Source organism: Rhinoraja longicauda, chromosome 28 (assembly GCF_053455715.1).
Source record: "Rhinoraja longicauda isolate Sanriku21f chromosome 28, sRhiLon1.1, whole genome shotgun sequence".
NCBI lineage: Eukaryota > Metazoa > Chordata > Chondrichthyes > Rajiformes > Arhynchobatidae > Rhinoraja > Rhinoraja longicauda.
In genome coordinates, this window is record NC_135980.1 from 7,520,237 (window position 1) to 7,540,121 (window position 19,885).

Genomic DNA, 19,885 nt, shown 5'->3' on the forward strand with positions numbered 1-19,885 from the left:
ATTAAAATGGATTGTAAAGCATATATTTAAAAAGCTACAAAAAGAGGGAAAACTTTCCACTTAGATATCTACAGCAAATATCAAGGTTGTTGAATATTGAGATATCTCAATCTGAATTGAATAGGCTTGTTAACTGCAAGTAAAAAATAAATTATATTCCAACTCTTAGTCTAAAAATACTGAACAGCAAGCAATGTCATATTAACACTGAAGTGTTTCTTTCATATCAAGTGCGACCTTTGGATCAACAAAAAGGAAAAGTGCACAGCGCATGAAATGGGTACAGGGAGAAGAGGGTAAAGTTATCTGATGACTGATAACATATTTTCAGTGCCATTTATAAAAAAAAACAAAGTACAGCACAAATGGCTTTAATGCATACAGTTTGTGCTTTAGTCTCCATCAGTTCTATAGATGCAGTTACCAAACCAGTTTCCCAAGACTTGGGAATTGTTTTAATACAGCATAATGTGATGTATGAGAAAGTGAATAGCATTTGAGTGCATAGACCTTTCTCAGTGCAAGATTGTTAAAGTTGTGTTTTATAAAATATGCTGAAAGGTAAAGGTTATTGCAGCACCTGTCTGTTCTAAATTAAGATGCAACTCAAGTGAGAACTCCTCACTATGTGTTCCACAAAGGACATTGCAGTTTTACAATTTAAAAATGCTTTGACTTTATTTGACAGAGGAGGATTCCAATCACAATGCAGGCCAGGTTAATCATCAATTGTCAATGTGTATCGATTTACTGACAGCTCGTCTTTCTGATATGCAAAATCGGTATGTGCTTTAAACTAAGAGCATTTCTAAAATAAAGGCAGTTCTAAATGCTTAACTTAATGGCCAGTTAACAGGGCAGCAGCAATGTGAAAACAACTAGTGAATGCATTCCAATTGGACCATGGCAAGAATACCTGGGAAAATATACTGGCTTTTTTTTTTAAAGAGACTTAGCAGCTATCCAACAGGAATTGCACTTTTATTTAATGGGTTTAGGGTGAAGTGGAGGGTCAGTTTCTTATCTTACTTGCCAGCTTTAGTTAAGAAAAAAAGCAAACTTCTGCAACCCTCACGTTCATGGAAATACAAATTCTCTCTGGTCCATGCAGTGAGTGCCCTTTATTAACACTAGATGTTCAGCGAAGTATTACCAGAAACCATCATCTAGTGGCATAAAGTCCATACAGCAACTCGTTCACAGTTTGGTATATGGAGTCCCTGGGACTCAGATTCATCAATTCCTCGTACTATATTGGTTGTAGTGAATCAATGAATATTGGGTCCACTCTCAGCCACCCAGGCCACTGTTCTGTATCAGCTTGGAATAGTTTAAGGTGGGCTCAACCAAAACAGTTAAATCCAAAGGGGAGATAGTTAAACAGATGATAGGAATGGGATTTTCTGCAGTCAATCAGCTCACATTTGCCCAAACCAAAGGAACAACCATTTCATTTTTGTTTTTCTTTTTAAAGTCATGAAAGTAGCTCCTTTCAGATGGCTTGGTTAATCAAGCTACTACTAAAAAATCTGTCACACACAAAATGTACACTTCTTTATCCAAAAAAGAACACTGATTAATTTCTTGAGATGTAGCAAATGACTAACGTTAGACTTAGAACACCATGCACAATTAAAAAAATGTTTATGTCTAGAATAGTCGTCATGAATGAGATTTGTCGGTGATAACATTATGAATCCAATTTTACTGACAAGATGAATACAAAAACTGAACAGGTGAAAAGGTTTTGATCTGTAAAAACGTGGGGGAAATCTCCTCCATGTGACATCCAAAGGATTAGATCCCATTCATGTACCTGGGCCCAAAAATAAATGGTTCCTTCTCTTGAGAAACAAATATGCACTGTAAATAAATATAAGACATCACTGATGTCATGCCAAAAAATAGTTTTCAGTAACTTTTAAAGTAAAATATAAATAAAATATTCCGTGAGATGCCTCGCTCTCACTGAGATAAAGATTCCGACTGAATAGTTGCAGAGTGGTGCAATGTACGAGCATTGAGCAAACTGTTCATGTTTCCAACATCAATACTTCCGAAATCCCTCACGGCCACAGACATTTTTGCTTGAGCAATGTGGGAAGTGCGGTTTTCAAAAACCATGTTGCTGGGATTGTCAGGCAGCCCGTCACCAAACGATTTAGGCAGTGAGAAATCCATCTTCAACTTTTTTGTGGACATCTCCAACGCTGGCCTGTCCAGAATGACCTGATCCAGTTCCAGCTGGAAAAACCCAGATTCTGCTTGACTTAAAGTAACAGCATCGCAGTCACGTGTGGGGGTAACTCTTCCTTGGCCGCAGATTGGATCCAAAGAACAATTCGTTTCAGGTCCGTTCACTGCAGGATTGCAGTACTCAAACATCTGGCTGTTAGTATTCATGGTGCAAACTGCAAGTTCCACATCTTGCTGCTCTGTAATAAAATGTGTGCATGAAGATGGGATTACAAGCAAGGTAATAACTTGACCGAATGGACAATTGATATCCATGACAAATTTATTTTTACCAACTTAAGAGTACGGTGTGGAAACAGGCCCCTCGGCCAAACTTGCCCCCACCGACCAACATGTCCCAGCTACACCAGTCCCACCTTCCTCCATTTGGTCCATATACCACCAAACCTGTCCCATCCATGTACCTGTTTAACTGCTTCTTAAATGTTGGGATAGCCCCAGCCTCCTCTGGCAGATTGTTCCGTGCACCCACCACCCTTTGTGTGAACTTATATACCCCTTCAAGATGTGTAGGAAAATAACTGCAGATGCTGGTACAAATCGAAGGTATCACAAAATGCTGGAGTAACTCAGCAGGTCAGGCAGCATCTTTAGTCTGAAGAAGGGTCTCGACCCGAAACGTCACCCATTCCCTCTCTCCTAGATGCTTGCCTTACCTGCTGAGTTACTCCAGCATTTTGTGATACCTCTTCAAGATAATAAATATTGTAATTATCGACAGGGTGAAAACAACACAATGCAAATCCAAATCTAGAACACCTATTTGAGCAAAAATTGTAAACTGGGAGCAACTTTGTGTCCTGGCCAATGTTCTTACAAGAAAAACTTTGCTACATCTCAGAAAAAAAAAAAAATCAGAAGTTTTACTGGATTAAAGCATCAGGATTTTGCACATGAATAACATTCATTGATTGTAATGTTCAGGACTTTTGAGATGAAATTCCCAAAACAATTTTGCTCTCAAGACCCGAGGAAGGAAAACCTAAGGGACCATGAACCTGTTTTCTCTGGTAAGATGGCATTAGTGAGGGTCAACAACTTCAGGTTCCTGGGCGTGGACATCTGATGATCTGCTCAGCACATTGATGCAATCACAAAGAAAGCTCATCAACGTCTCTGCTCCCTCACAATGTTGAGGAGATTCAACATGTTGGCAAATACTATGTTGAACTTGCACAGGTGTATGGCGGAGAGCATACTGGGGGGGGTTGTATCATGGGGTGGTATGATAATTCAATAGCCCAAGGACAAAAGAGGTTGCAGAAAGTTGGACATTGCCCAGTCTATCACCAGTTGAAGGAATCTACAGGAAGCGCGACCCATGGAGGAAACTAATATTATCAAAGACCAGCACAACTCTGGTCATTCTCGCATTTCGCTGGTACCATGGGGAAGGCGGTACAGGAGCCCATAAACCATTACCTCTAGGTTCAGGAACAGTTTTTTTCCATCAAACCTCAGGCTTTTGAATCACCCTGCACAACCCGAACATCCACTGTACCTCAGCTCCAAACTACATTGGACTTCGTACTACTTTGCTTTGCAATATGTTCTTTGCCTGGCACTATTACGCTCTGGTTTACCTAGCATAACTGATGATTTGTTGTGATTTTACTTCATGTGTTGTTGCGTTTAATGTGCCTGTAAAGCCGCGGCTAGAATTTCATTGCTCAAAAAGACGATGGCACACTATTACCATTGTGACCTATTGCATTAAAACTAAGAATAAGCAGTTTAAAAAAAAAGACATAATTCTCAAGTCAATAACTGTATTCCAAAGTTCACCGAAATCTCGGCATGATAAATAATTGTATTTAGAACTTTAAAAAAATATATACGATTGCAGGACAGAGGGATTACCTGAGTTGTGAAGCATGATAGACTCCTGCTCAGAGTCCAGTCTGCTGGTAGTGGAGGAGATGGGTGGAGAGCTTGGAGTTCGGCTGCAACTCTCACTCTCAATACCGTCCAAATCCTGGTCCATATAATCTCTTTCAAGGGGGGAAGAAAATTGCAAGATGAGAAATGAGACCCAATTTCAATGCAGAATATTAAAGTATCGATAAATAGGAAAATTTCAGCTCTCAACATTTCAACAAGGCAAACAAGATTCCTATTTTGAACTGGAGTTTAAATAATCCCCAAGGTTCAGTGAACACCCAATTCAGGTAGTCTAGATTGCACCTACACGATCCGCTTTCCTGCATGTCTTCATTGTGCTTGCCAGAAAGAAAGCCTCTGTTATTTTGTCAGGACAGAATTCGAGGGAGAGGAACCCTGAATATGTGCGAGACAGAAGGTGGTCCAATAATGCATTAAATTTACACAACAGCTTATCATGCTTCTCAATGCGACTCATCACGTGTGTATAAATATCCATAGTGCATCTTCCTGCTACATTGAGGCCTCGTTACAGTGTTATGTAATCACTTACACGCCCACTGTTGTTACCCCTTAGATTTGGGTTTGTGTGCATTTTCCACAGCTCAGCCTTACAAACCAGGGCATTTCCTCCCTCTCTCAGCATGGCAGTAAGAGTTTACACATGCTGTAGCTGCTATGTCGTGCATGTGTGAGTGTGCAGGGCGGCAGCTAAAAGCAACCTAACAAAAATAACCTGTATTACTTTGAATTGTTTAGCAGCAGTGAATGATTGCCACAAAATAAAAGATGCACGACTTTTCACATGTTCCACATTCAGTGGGCATTCTGTAATTTTATTCAAGCAGAGTCAGGACAAAGTTCCTATCCCTTGGACCAGATTTGTAATGACAGGTGTGTTATCTGCAGTGGTAGGATTGAACAGATGGCCTCAGGATCATAATTCAAGAAATTGATATTTTCCAAAGAATGAAGACAACATTTAACATAGTATTGAAAAGTTAGTGATAATAGGATGATGATCTTCTGCATTGCCAAATTTGAGGAAGGATATTCTTGCTATTGAGGGCGTGCAGCGTAGGTTTACTAGGTTAATTCCCGGAATGGCGGGACTGTCATATGTTGAAAGACTGGAGCGACTAGGCTTGTATACACTGGAATTTAGAAGGATGAGAGGGGATCTTATCGAAACGTATAAGATTAGTAAGGGGTTGGACAGGTTAGAGGCAGGAAACATGTTCCCAATGTTGGGGGAGTCCAGAACAAGGGGCCACAGTTTAAGAATAAGGGGTAGGCCATTTAGAACTGAGATGAGGAAAAACCTTTTCAGTCAGAGAGTTGTGAATTGGTGGAATTCTCTGCCTCAGAAGGCAGTGGAGGCCAATTCTCTGAATGCATTCAATAGAGCTAGATAGAGCTCTTAGGGATAGCGGAGTCAGGGGGTATGGGGAGAAGGCAGGAGTACTGATTGAGAATGATCAGCCATGATCACATTGAATGGCGGTGCTGGCTCGAAGGGCCAAATGGCCTCCTCCTGCACCTATTGTCTATTGCAGTGCGCATAGAACAGGGAGCAGTATAGCCCAACAATGGGCCCTTCGGCCCACAATATCTGTGCCGAACAGGTTTGTCAAGACCATCACTTAACTACCTGCACATTATCCACATCCCTCCATCCTACCCTTAAATTTACCTGGACTATCTCTGACATCTCCCTCGGACATTTACTACAAGCCCACCGACTCGCACAGCTATCTGGACTACACTTCTTCCCACCCGGTCCCCTGCAAAAAGTCTATCCCCTACTCCCAATTCCTCTGTCTACGCCGCATCTGCGCCCGGGATGAGGTGTTCCAGACTAGGGCTTCCGAGATGTCCTCGTTCTTCAGAAAACGGGGCTTTCCCTCCTCCATTATAGATGAGGCTCTCACTAGGGTCTCTTCTACATCCCGCAGCTCCGCTCTTGCTCCCCCTCCCCCCACTCGCAACAAGGACAGGATCCCCCTCGTTCTCACCTTCCACCCCACCAGCCAGCGGATCCAACATATCATCCACCAACATTTCCGTCACCTACAACTGGACCCCACCACTGGCCATATCTTCCCATCCCCTCCCCTCTCTGCGTTCCGCAGAGACCGTTCCCTCCGTAACTCCCTGGTCCACTCGTCCCTTCCTACCCAAACCACCCCAACCCCGGGCACTTTCCCTTGCAACCGCACGAGATGCAACACCTGTCCCTTTACCTCCCCCCTCAACTCCATCAAAGGACCCAAACAGTCTTTCCAGGTGAGACAGAGGTTCACCTGCACCTCCTCCAACCTCATCTATTGCATCCGCTGCTCTAGATGTCAACTTATGTATATCGGCGAAACCAAGCGCAAGCTCGGCGATCGCTTCGCTGAACACCTGCGCTCGGTCCGCATTAACGCAACTGATCTCCCGGTGGCCCAGCACTTTAACTCCCCCTCCCATTCCCAGTCTGACCTCTCTGTCATGGGCCTCCTCCAGTGCCATAGTGAGGCCCGCCGGAAATTGGAGGAGCAGCACCTCATATTTTGCCTGGGCAGTTTGCAGCCCAGTGGTATGAACGTCGACTTCTCCAACTTCAGATAGCTCCTCTGCCCCTCCCTTCCCCTCCTCCTTCCCAGATCTCCCTCTATCTTCCTGTCTCCACCTATATCCTTCCTTTGTCCCACCCCCGACATCAGTCTGAAGGGTCTCGACCCGAAACGTCACCCATTCCTTCTCTCCCGAGATGCTGCCTGACCTGCTGAGTTACTCCAGCATTTTGTGAATAAATCCACATCCCTCCGTTCCCTGCACATCCATATGCCTACCAATAAGTCTTTTAAATGCCACTACGTATCGTTTTCAACCACCACCCCCGGCAGTGTGTTCCATGCACTCACTGCCTTGTGTAAAAAAAAATTGCCCTGTACACTTCCTTAAGACTTTGCCCCTCTCACCATAAAGCTATGCCCTCTACTATTAGTATCACAGAAAAATAAACTCTAAGCACACCACCATGTGTACTGCATTTCGCTGATCCCATTATTGCAGGAAGATTATACACACTATTTGAAGTTCTCTCTCAAATCCTTTCAATTGTAATGCAAAAGTTTTCTAAATTTTGTTAATCAAATTTATTTTTTCTTGACTCATGGTTACAATATGTCTTCATCAGGAATACGTCATCTACTTGAAATAATAATACTCGTGGAGAAAGTGCAGTAGATTAATATACTGTTAGCAAAGCAGAGGGTCACAGTCAATGTGAGAAGCGACTCCATTAGAAGTGACTGATTTGGTGTAAAAAATGGCAAATAGCTTCCAAAACTCAAGCATGGTATTTATTATTAACATATTTATTTCCAGCATAGAACAATACAGCACAGGAATATCCCCTTCAGCTGACATTGTCCCTGCCGAACATGACGGCAGGTTAAACTGATCTTAGTTAAACTCATAGTATAAGAAAATAACTGCAGATGCTGGTAAAAATCGAAGGTATTTATTCACAAAATGCTGGAGTAACTCAGCAGGTCAGGCAGCATCTCAGGAGAGAAGGAATGGGTCTCGACCCGAAACGTCACCCATTCCTTCTCTCCTGAGATGCTGCCTGACCTGCTGAGTTACTCCAGCATTTAGTTAAACTCATAGCTCTTAGGGCTAACAGAATCAAGGGATATGGGGAGAAAGCAGGAATGGGGTACTGATTTAGGATGATCAGTCATGATCATATTGAATGGCAGTGCCGGCTTGAAGGGCCATGGCCTACGCCTGCACCTATTTTCGATGTCTCTGTTTCTATGATCTCTTCTGCTTGCACATGATCCATATTGCTCCATTGCCTGCACATCCATGTGGGTATCTAAAAGACTCTTAAATGCCACTATATCTGCCTCCATCACCACTCCTGGCAGCGCATTGGTAACAGGTAACAGGCAGGTAAGTAACCATGGGTAAATGGTTAATGATCCTGGAAGGGGCATAATGTTAGCAAATATTATAGTAACTACTTGAAACAGTGAAAGAACTGTAATAAACTGCATAGAGCAATGCAAACAGGGACACCAAAAAAAAACAAATTAGTCACACAGCAGGGAAACAGGCCCTTCGGCCCAACTTGCCCATGCCATGTAGATGCCCCCATTTACTCATCCCACCTGCCTCCGCTTGGCGTATATGCTTCTAAACTGTTCCCATCTATGTACCTGTCCAGATGTGTTTTAAATGTTTTTTTCTTTGAAAATGTTCATTTTCTGTGATCAAGCAGAACGTGAGCAGAGGTGACATCAAATGAAGGAGAATTTGATCTTCCCAACTTCTACGTCCTTTAACAGCCACATTATATATTTTAAATAAAAATGGTAAAAATGGTCTGTAGAAATTAAATATCCAAATAATACTCACAAGACACCTGGGTGAAGGCTATACTTCTTCTTTCCAAACTTTGTTTGCTGGGCGAAATAGTCGTAACGGTCGGATTTCTTCCACATGTAATAATACGCCACACACTCTCCCACAGAACGGGTTCGTACCTAGGCACACAGTGTTCAAAAACGTTGCAGAATGTAAGAGCCAGAGCAAATGTACAAATTTATCAAAATATTATTTGTCACACGGCACCATTTGAAAATAAATGTTTTCCATACAAATTTCCCAGCCTGACATACTTGAGCCACAGAAGGATGCAGGACAAATGACCAACCAACACTCATAACTTTGATGCCTCTTAGTTCCACTTCTGAACTCTTTTCCAAAGTTTTGCAATTTTATTCTATTGAATTATCTATATTCATCCTGAAAGCTATTGCTAAATCAGGTTCTACTTTCCTTTCAGCAGTACGTTCCAAATAACCAGGCTAAATCCTCCTGACATCTTTTTTTCCACCCTGAACATTCTAACCAATGAAAAATTTCTTCTTACTTATTCAATTAAAGCAGTGAGATTTTAAATACATTTTAATCTCCTCTTTACATTCTCAGCTCCATGAACAACCATCTGGTCAGAGTTCTCTGGCCAGAGTTCTTTATTGATTGTAGCATTCTAGTACATCTCTGGTCCCGAGATCCTTCCCAAACCCCAATACTCCAGCTGATAACCAACCCAGCTTTTACAAATTCTTCACTTTTACACCTCATGTTTTATTCACCTTCAATGATTTGATTATCTGCATTTCTGTACCATCAAATTTGTTTCATATTGGCTCTCTTCATTCTTCCCCCCAATATTAGTGACTCAGCATTTCACTTGTTAAATATTACCCAATAGTGTAATTTTCCACCACCTGGACCGCACTCTCATCTTGTCTCTACCATCGGCAAGGTGGTACAAAGAGCCTGAAAACCATGACCAGGAGGTTCAAGAAGATCTTCATCCCAGCAACCATCAGGCTCTTGAACACTGCACGACTCCAACCACCACCTTAGCAACTACAATTTTCTAAGGACTGTCTGGTTGTACTATGGACTTTGGTTTTGCACTATCATGGTTAGCTAATATTGCAGTTATTAATTTATTGCATCATTGATTATTATATATTTATGTGCATTATTGCATTTTTGGGGCCTATTAAGCTTCGTCAAGAGGATGTAACTAGTAGAGTGGATAAGGGAGAACCAGTCGATGTGTTATATCTGGACTTTCAGAAGGCCTTCGACAAGGTCCCACATAGGAGATTGGTGTACAAACTTAAAGCACACGGTATTGAGGGTTCAGTTTTGAGGTGGATAGAAAATTGGTTGGCGGACAGGAAGTAAAGAGTAGGAATAAACGGGTCCTTTTCGGAATGGCAGGCAGTGACTAGTGGGGTACCGCAAGGCTCAGTGCTGGGACCCCAGTTATTTACAGTGTAGATTAATGATTTGGACGAGGGAATTGAATGCAACATCTCTAAGTTTGCGGATGACACGAAGCTGGGTGGCAGTGTTAGCTGCGAGGAGGATGCTAGGAGGCTGCAGAGTGACTTGGATAGATTAGGCGAGTGGGCAAATGCATGGCAGATGCAATATAATGTGGATAAATGTGAGGTTATCCACTTTGGCGGCAAGAACAGGAAAGCAGAGTATTACCTGAATGGTGACCGATTGGGAGAAGGGGAGATGCAACGTGACCTGGGTGTCATGGTGCACCAGTCATTGAAAGCAAGCATGCAGGTGCAGCAGGCAGTGAAGAAAGCGAATGGTATGTTGGCATTCATAGCAAGAGGATTTGAGTTTAGGAGCAGGGAGGTTCTGCTGCAGTTGTACAGGGCCTTGGTGAGACCGCACCTGGAGTATTGTGTGCAGTTTTGGTCTCCTAACCTGAGGAAAGACGTTCTTGCCTTAGAGGGAGTACAGAGAAGGTTCACCAGATTAATCCCTGGGATGGCGGGACTAGCATATGAGGAAAGACTGGATAGACTGGGCTTGTACTCGCTGGAATTTAGAAGACTGAGGGGGGGATCTTATAGAAACATATAAAATTCTTAAGGGGTTGGAGAGGCTAGATGTGGGAAGATTGTTCCCGATGTTGGGGGAGTCCAGAACCAGGGGTCACAGCTTAAGGATAAGGGGGAAGTCTTTTAGGACCGAAATGAGAAAACATTTCTTCACACAGAGAGTGGTGAGTCTGTGGAATTCTCTGCCACAGAAGGTAGTTGAGGCCAGTTCATTGGCTATATTTAAGAGGGAGTTAGATGTGGCCCTTTTTGCTAAAGGGATCAGGGGGTATGGAGAGAAGGCAGGTACAGGCTACTGAGCTGGATGATCAGCCATGATCATATTGAATGGCGGTGCAGGCTCGAAGGGCCGAATGGCCTACTCCTGCACCTATTTTCTATGTTTCTATGTTTCTATGTCAAGGAAGAATATAATTGTTCCTTTCCAGTACGTGACAATAAAACACTCATTACTCTCTTGACAATGCATCCGCCTATTTGACCAATTCCTTTTATCCTTAATGATTTTTTGTTTGCTGTATTTAGAAATTTCAGGTATCTGCAAGCATTGAAATTCGAACACCAGGGTCCACACGTTGTTAAGAAACCAACAAAGAGAAGAAATGCTGGAAGAGCTCATCAAATCAGGCGTCATCCATGGATGGAGAAACAGAGTCAATCTTTAAGGTCAATATTTCCAGTTTTGATACAGCACAAAGTGAGAAAACAAACACATTTTAAATTGCAGAAAGTGGGAGGGGTGGCGAGAGCAGAGGAAATGTCAGTGACTGGATGCAAAAGGAAGTTGTCAAGGGAACCATCACTTTGAATACCAGCAGTTTGAGATGGAAAAGGACAGTCAAATTGCAGTGGAATTATCCAGCATTATCTATGGAGAGAGAAAATATGGTTAACTGATATTAAGCCTTGTTGGCTGCAATTAGGGCGGCACAGCTGGTTGAGTTGCTCCCCCTCAGCACCAGAGATCCAGATTTGATCCTGACCACGGGTGCCATCTCTGTGGAGTTTGCATGTTCTCTCGGTGACCGTGTGGGTTTCCTCTGGGTACCCTGGCTTCTTCCTCCCACCTCCCAAAGACGATTCATAGGTTTGTAGGCTGTTGAAAATTGCTACTAGTGCGGGGAGTGGATGATGGCTGGTATTCAACATAATGGTTATCTTGAAAACTTTATTTGAAACCCAGTCAGAGGAATTCTGATTTTTGCTTCCACCACCGACCCAATTCACTCCTGCCTTTTCGAAATGTAAAATAAGCACGTTTCTCATTTTTCCGGTACGGTTAGTCAATGGGCAACACAGTGGCACAGCTGGTAGAGCTGCTGCCTCTCAGTGCCAGAGACCCAGATTCAATCCCCACTTTGGGTGTTATTTGTGTGGAGTTTGCACATTCTCCCTGTGATTTTACTCTGGATGTTCGGATTTCCTCCCTCGTCTCAGACGTGTGGGATTGTAATCAAATTGCCCTCTAAACAAAAATGCCCCATAATGTGTAGGGAGTGGATGCGAAAGAGGAAATAACAGAACTAGTGCAAGATGGGTTATCGACGTGGACCCGGTTGTCTGAAGGGCCTGTTGTTAAGGTGTAACTCTACACTAATAAGCTGAAAAGTTGACTGCTCTCAGATGCAGTCTGATATGCTGGGCGCTGTTTGCGCATTGTCCTTACGACTATGTGGGTTCCCCACAGGTGTTCCTGTTTCTCCTACATCCCAGAAGATGTACTGTGTAAGAAGGAACTGCAGATGCTGGTTTAAACCGAAGAAAGACACAAAAGCTGGAGTAACTCAGCGGGACATGCAGCACCCCTGGAGAGAAGGAATGGTGACATTTCGGGTCAAGACCCTTCTTCAGCCAATCCTTCTTTCCAGAGTTACTCCAGCTTTTTGAGTCTTTTTCCAGATGATGTGCTAGCTGGTAGGTTAATTGGCTCCTCTGTATTACTGCTCATGAAGATGGAGGGGAGTGGATGGGGCATGCGAGAGAATAGTTTACAGGGAAATGAGTGAGGGTATTGAATTCCTGTGTGTCTGCATAGGCTTGATGGGCTATATGGTCTCTTTTTGTCATAAGGGAATGAAGTTATCATAGTGCTACTTTGACAGTATTGATCCATTATTTTACCATGTGAAAGAAGTGAATGCAGAACGGGGTACTGATTGAGAGTGATCAGCCATGATCGCATTGAATGGCGGTGCTGGCTCGAAGGGCTGAATGGCCTACTCCTGCACCTATTGTCTATTGTCTATTGTCTATCATATTTTACCTCAAGTCAAGTCAAGTTTATTTGTCACATACACACGCCTCAAGATAACCTTCAAGGGCAAAGAGACAAGTATCAACTTCCACAATTTCCATTGAGGCATTCAGTGCCAAATGAGTTTCAGATGTTTCTAAATTAAGAACCAGCGGCTGCTCCAGACAGATGGTAATTTAACTGGTTAACAAAGATACAAGGCCATGTTTGCAATTCTGTTTCCAAGCAATGATTTTTATATTTTATATCTGTAGGTGCAATTGTTGAAAGTGAAGCCGAGTAATTCTGACAAAATCCAATCCAATATACAACAAATAAACTGAACCAAGTCTGAGAAGTCAATGGCCTAAGATATTATCATCTCTCTGAAAAGAGTGAGATGCGCATTTCCAATATTTTTATTTACAAGAATCCTTATACTTGTAATATTCTGCCTTTGTCCAATAACTTCCACAATAAGCCAAATTCCATGAGCATTGCAACTTTGGGCAAATCTTTCATCTTTACGACAGAACAAGGCCATTCAACCCCTGTCTATGCTTACTCTCAGAACCATCCCATATCTTCACCTATTCTGTTTAACCTATTCAGCACAGATGCTAATCTTTATCTGCCCATTCAATCCCTGCCGAATCAAGTGTCTCTTAAATGCACGGATTGTATCCGATTCCATTACCTTCAGTGACGGAAAATTCCAGATATCAACTGAAAGTCTTTTCCCCTCAAAAGCCACTTAAAAACTCCTTCATACCTTCTTGATACCCCTGCTATGGGAAACATATTTAGACTACCTACCTTATTGTATAATATATAGCTCTATCAGATCTTACCTCATCCTCTGTCATTCCAGGGAAAACAAGCCCAGCCTATCCAATTTCTCCCCATATCTACAGTCATCTGATCCAGGCGATATGACAGTGTATCTCCTCTGCACTCCTTGCCATGCAACGGCATCATTCCTATAGTATAGCGACTGGAATTGCACACAATATTCCAAGTGTGGCCCAACCAGTGTTTACTAAAGCTGCAATGTAACCTCCCAACGTTTATATTCTATGCCACAACCTATGAAGGCAAGCATACCATATGCCTTGTTCACCACCCTCTCTGCATACGTTGTTCCTTTCATGGCACTATGGACTTGAACCTCAAAGGCCCCCGTTCATCAACATTAGTGCCTTATCAATTACTGTGTATGTCCTACCTCAATTTGACTTCTCAAAATGCACCATTCTCTCACTGACTCCACACTGATTTTTCTACCACCAAACTACACTTGAAGCTTGCAGGATTCAATTAACAATCAACTAGCACTTCCTAACCTCGGGTTTTATGTGGAGTTTGCACATTTTCTCTGTGACTGCACGCGTTTCTCCAGGTATTTATTGGTTTCCATCCACATCATCAAGCATTACCTTCTGTGTCACTGTGCCGATAACGTCCTCCAACCTTGCCCTTTATTCGCCTTGATGCCAATGGTGACTGAACTATAGTACAATTTCCATAAAGTTTTGTTTTAATTTTTATACATCCATCACCTGCACAACTTTTTGTATTTCATTACCTTATTTGCCTGTATGAGGTGGAAGTTTTTCCCGTGAACACGAAGTCCATGTTCAAAGTTTCTGCATTCATCTTCACTCCAGGCACACAATTCATCTGCATGTGCAAAAGAAATGGAACCTTATCAATGGAGAATGGAAAATGCATGATTTGTCAGAACATGTGCTTTACAGCGAATGCAGCGCCGGAGACTCAGGTTCGATCCTGACTACGGGTGCTGCACTGTAAGGAGTTTGTACGTTCTCCCCGTGACCTGCGTGGGTTTTCTCCGAGATCTTCGGTTTCCTCCCACACTCCAAAGACGTACAGGTATGTAGGTTAATTGGCTGGGTAAATGTAAAAATTGTCCCTAGTGGGTGTAGGATAGTTAATGTACGGGGATCGCTGGGCGGCACGGACTTGGTGGGCCGAAAAGGCCTGTTTCCGGCTGTATATATATGATATGATATGATATGGTTAAAACATTTGCAACCAAAAGTTGTACAGGAGCAGCAAAGTTGCAGTTTGCAGGTAGCAAAACTTGTTACTTTATAGTCTGATGTTAGATTTCAGCAAATCATAACAGCATGAAGACAATTCTATTATAATTAAGATAGACAAAATGCTGGTGTAACTTAGAGGGACAGACAGCATCTCTGGGAGAAGGAATGGGTGACGTTTTGGGTCGAGCCCCTTCTTCAGACTCAAGGAAATGCAGCATTGGAATTGTCCAAGTTGGTCAATTCTTTACATTGCTTTAATACAATTAGCATTAAAATTGTTGGCATATGGAAGATACTGGTGGTAAAGGTCTCATGCAATCATGGTGGATAGCAAGGCATTCAAAACAAAAATTGATACATACCTTGTACCACTTTGACATTAAATCTTAGTCTTCTGAGAGCTTCTTCAGCATTAAAGTTACATTTTACCAGCTCATACAAAGCCTATGGAGTTAAACAGAGATAGAAAATTGATTTGTAAAACAGCGGCACTACATTCTGCAAAAGTACCAGATGAGGGTAATATAAACAAAACACTAATCTGCTACCAAAATGATTTAAATATCTTCAAGAAAACAAAAGAAAATTCTAAAACAAAACCCGAAAGCAGTACGAACATCAAGACGAGTGGGAAGGAGGATCAGGAACAAATGGCAAATCAGATGCTGACTTTAAAAGCTAAGGTAAATCTATGGCATAGTAGTAATGTTTCAGGTCACACATCGAGATGCAGCCAGCAAGCTATATGCTCTCTCCACAATGAAGTGAGCCAGGAACCAGTAGCCCTCGACAATGCTATCAATTAAGCCACAACCTACAAGGTGTCCATTACATCAACATAGCCCTTTCCAATATGATTTAAGCTTATTATTGCCACAAGTACTGAGAAACAACAAAAAGTTTTATTTTGCATGTTTTCCATCAGATCAGATATATCATACATAGATACCTTCATTCAGTTCCTTAGACAAAGTCCAATGTCCACAATGAGGTAGAGTTGAATCGAATAGTACCCTCAGTTACGGAAGGACCGCTCAGAAGCCTGATAACAGAGGGCAAGAAGCTGTTCCCGAGTCACGTGGTTTGCTCTTTCAAGTTTCTGTACCATCAGCCGGACAGGAGCAGGAAGGAGGAATGACCGGCGTGGGACAAGTCTTTATGATGGCTGCTTTTCCGAGGCAGCTTGAAGTGTAGATGGAGTCAATGTTGGGAAGTCTATTCTGTGTGGTGAACTCAGTTACGTCCACAACTCTCTGCAATTTCTTGCGGTCTTGGGCAGAGCCGTTCCCAAACCACATTTTTGGAATGTTCCTATTGATGATGAGCATTCTTCCAAGTCCTCACATAAATTGAGTGTCTACCAAAGTAGACCAAAGGTAGAGCCAAATGTTAAGAAGAAAACCCTTTTTGCATGTTATTCCCAAATTATTCTTGTCAAGGAATTGTCCCCAGGATTAATTTTTTTAAGTCCAATTTAGATTTTGGAGATCATCACATCTACATGAAACTTGGTTGCCAATAGAAAGGAGCATATGGAAAAGAGCTCAACTTTAATACAGAAGGTAATCTGTGTAGACATGATAGTCACCTGTTCACTATCTTTCACAAGTATTCCTTCAGGCAAGGTTTCTGTCATTTTCTCCTCTCTCGATCTCTTTACTGCCTTGTACAGATACTCTTCCACTCGTCTTTCTGGGAGAACATAGGGGTCCCATAACAACTGGTCTTCATTATCATAAACTGTAAGTATGAAAGAGAGAACAAATGCAAGATATGAAATATACCAAATAAAAATCATTGAAAAATTGACCACTACCATTTGAGTCTAACTGAAGGCACTAACCCCTTAGGAAATAAAAGAAAATCGATACCTCAAAGTATGCAAAAGTAACTGATAAAACACGCATGGTTCTAGCACCTTTTACATCCCGATGTGTTCCTGTCATTTAGGTTCAGTGCATTCTTTGTAAAATGTAGTCATTGTATTAATGACAAACAGTGCAATCAGTTCTGAAAAAGACCTTAAACTGAAAAGTTAACTTGTTTCTCTCTCCAGATCGGCCAGGCTGACAGGCCTAATCAGTATTCCCAGCAATTTGTTTTTATTTCACATTTTCAACATGTTCCAAATTAGCTTAGCAGGAATGGTGAAGATCAAAGAAACATTCATAGAATTTGTTAATTCCTAGGATGATTGCTGTTCTGTTACGAAAGATGACCACAACATGTAAAAAAAATAATCCTTTTTGAATAGTGTCAATTGATATCTTGTCTACAATCAGATTAGTCTGAATTCCATCCAAGCATGAACAAAGCCACAAACAGATAGCAAATGGGTGGCATGATACTGCACTGTACCCATGTGCAGAAACATTACGCCATTTGGAAACTAGCAGATTTCTCAGGGATTAATCTACGGTGGAATTTTGGGTCAGGTTTTGCTGTTGAATAGTCACAGAAAATGGTCACATTTAAAAAGATGGAATTACACAACTTTGGACGAAGATCAGATGCCAAAATCAGGTTGAACTACTCCCCCAGGGTGCCTGTGACATCTTTGACAGCATTAAATTTTAAATGCACTATAAATACAAATTAAATTCATTCAAAACGTCTGAAAGTTTCAAGTAGTCTCTTTGTCCGTAAAATCTCCTTTTCCGTAATATTATCTGCCAGATCTAACTCTTGTCCCCTTTTTACCCTGGAGGTTCCCTTCTTAAGTATGCTCCTCAGTTCCCGAAACATAAAAAAGGTACATAAAATAAAATCAGAATGATAGTTTAAAATCAACACTCCACCAGAGACTACGACAAGAGCAATCGGAAGGTCTAAAAGTTAATCGACATCACTAACACTTACTAATATGGCAACTGAGCCAAGACAAAATAGATTTAATAGATGCAAAATATCAATTCATTCAATGAGTGTGTGGACTTTTAGTTTCTCCGATCTTAAATGGACTGCGATAGATTGGGGGAACTTTGATAAATACATTGACAGCAGATACAATTTTAAGAATGCACACAAATGATTCATTGCAAGTTTATATTCCCATCCAGTACACAAGTAAGTTTTAAAAAACATAGTTTACCGAAGGAAATTAAGTATAGCTTTGGATTCAGATAGGAGACAACAAAAGTTAGCAGAAACAACTGGCTTGAAGATTGGGAGCATCTCAGAATTTAGCAAAGAGGCCAAAAAGATTGCTTAAGAAGGGGAAGTTGAATTAAGAGTAAATAGATCTGGGTGTCCTTGCACATAAGGATACATAAATTACACATGCCATGTGCAACAAACAGTTGATATTTGGCCTGCAAAATAAATTTGTGCTGCATTGTGAGATGATTGAGTTGTGCTACAATTATGCAGACCACATCTAGAGTATCCTGTGGAGTTTTGGTCTTCATGCCCAAGAAAGGATATACCTGTCAGAGAGGGAATGGATCAACGGTCCCCCTGAATGATACTTGGGTTGGTGAAGCTGTCACATGGGAAGAGACAAGGGTGACCAGGTGACATTCACTGGAGTTTGGACGAATGAGCAGAGATCTCATTCTGACAGGACTGGACAGGGTCAATGCAGGAAGGATGTTTTCTGTGGATGTTTGGTCACAGTCTCAGCATACGGGCCATGACATGCATGAGAAAAAAAGAATTCTTCATTCTGAGGTTGGCAAACTTGTTAAATCATCTCCTATAAATGACTCAGCAAGTCCAGTTGTTGAAAATACTTGGATAGATTTCCAGATATGGAAGGCATTTACGAGTAAGGGGATCTAAACAGAAACAAGATGAGCCATAATTGTATTGAATAGCAGAGCACGCTTGGAGGGCCAAAAGCTTGCTCCTGCTCTTAATTTCCTATCTTATAACTAAACAATATTTTCATCTACATCAATCGACTGTGAAGTATTTGAAGGTCAAGAGGACCAAGAAAATAATTTGCCTAAAATGCATGTATGGACATTGCCTCATGTTCTTACCTTTTTCGTTTTGCCTATATTTACTAATAAAGGGTGGAATTGGAGCCTGATACTGAGGACCAACCATAATTTCCTGAAAGAAAGCAAAATACAAATTTTGGCAAGTTCTCTTAAGATGGTGTAAAATTCACTCTCAAGTTCTACCCAAAATATTTAAATTGAACATCATCTAAGCAAAGCAGATTGATTACGCAATTAAAGTTGCATATCCACGGATAAATCATAATAACTTAAACATGGAGTCAGTCCCATTGGGTGTGGAGGTGGCCCCGTAGTTAAACTGATAACCCACACAGCTGCGCTAACAATCTGGAGATCAGAGTGTAAGTTCAACCAGGAAGACTGTGGGATTTGAACTTTGTTAATATTCTGAAATTTTAGAAATCTAGCACTTGGTATTGACAATATTGTACAGTCCGTTATTTAATCGGTCACCGACAGATTATACTCAGGGCAATGGTAGAAATCTTTCATCAAGACCAAGTATGACCCCAGACATACAACTCTGACTCTTAAATGTCCTCCAAAATAGCCCATTAACCCACTACATTTACAGATAATAAGGTATGGGTGGATGTTGGCTGTTTCAATTGCCCAAATAAGTGATTAAGGACAGAAATTCATTATACAACAAATTCACGTTGAAATTTGCTTCCAAATTCTGCTACTAAAACTACCAAATTTCAGAATCAGAGTGGACGTGAAAGGTCAAATAGCCTACTCCTGCTTCAGTTCTTAAATTATGCTTTAACAGTTACTATAGTGCATGTTTAACACACACACACACAAACAAACCGTTTCCGCTCTCAATTATCACAAATTGCAGTATAAAATCCTCTGTGAAGCTTGGAGCCAAATGCAAGTTGAATGAAGTGGAAATATCTTTGATTCAATAACTATAGCAATATTGTGTCAATGTGCTGCCTTTTATCACCTTGAACAATGGCATTAGCCATTTTCTGCTCCATTGTGAAGACCACTTTTAAGAAAAAATGTTCAAGGTTCTTCAAACAATTCTGTACA

General features: G+C 41.5%; 1 protein-coding gene across 2 annotated transcripts in view; it reads right to left on the minus strand.

Moving 5' to 3' along the window:
- Window positions 1–43: 43 nt before the first annotated feature.
- Window positions 44–19,885, minus strand: part of LOC144607167 (mesoderm induction early response protein 2-like) — a 57,656-nt gene continuing 37,814 nt past the window's right edge. For both annotated transcript variants that reach the window (XM_078423829.1, XM_078423830.1), the window contains exons 7-13: window positions 18,863–18,935; window positions 16,468–16,619; window positions 15,242–15,323; window positions 14,399–14,493; window positions 8,551–8,678; window positions 4,117–4,247; window positions 44–2,435 (exon numbers count right to left, since the gene is read on the minus strand). In XM_078423829.1, the coding sequence (XP_078279955.1) occupies window positions 1,966–2,435; window positions 4,117–4,247; window positions 8,551–8,678; window positions 14,399–14,493; window positions 15,242–15,323; window positions 16,468–16,619; window positions 18,863–18,935 (1,131 nt within the window). In that variant the 3' untranslated portion in view covers window positions 44–1,965. The remainder of the gene's footprint in view (window positions 2,436–4,116; window positions 4,248–8,550; window positions 8,679–14,398; window positions 14,494–15,241; window positions 15,324–16,467; window positions 16,620–18,862; window positions 18,936–19,885) is intronic.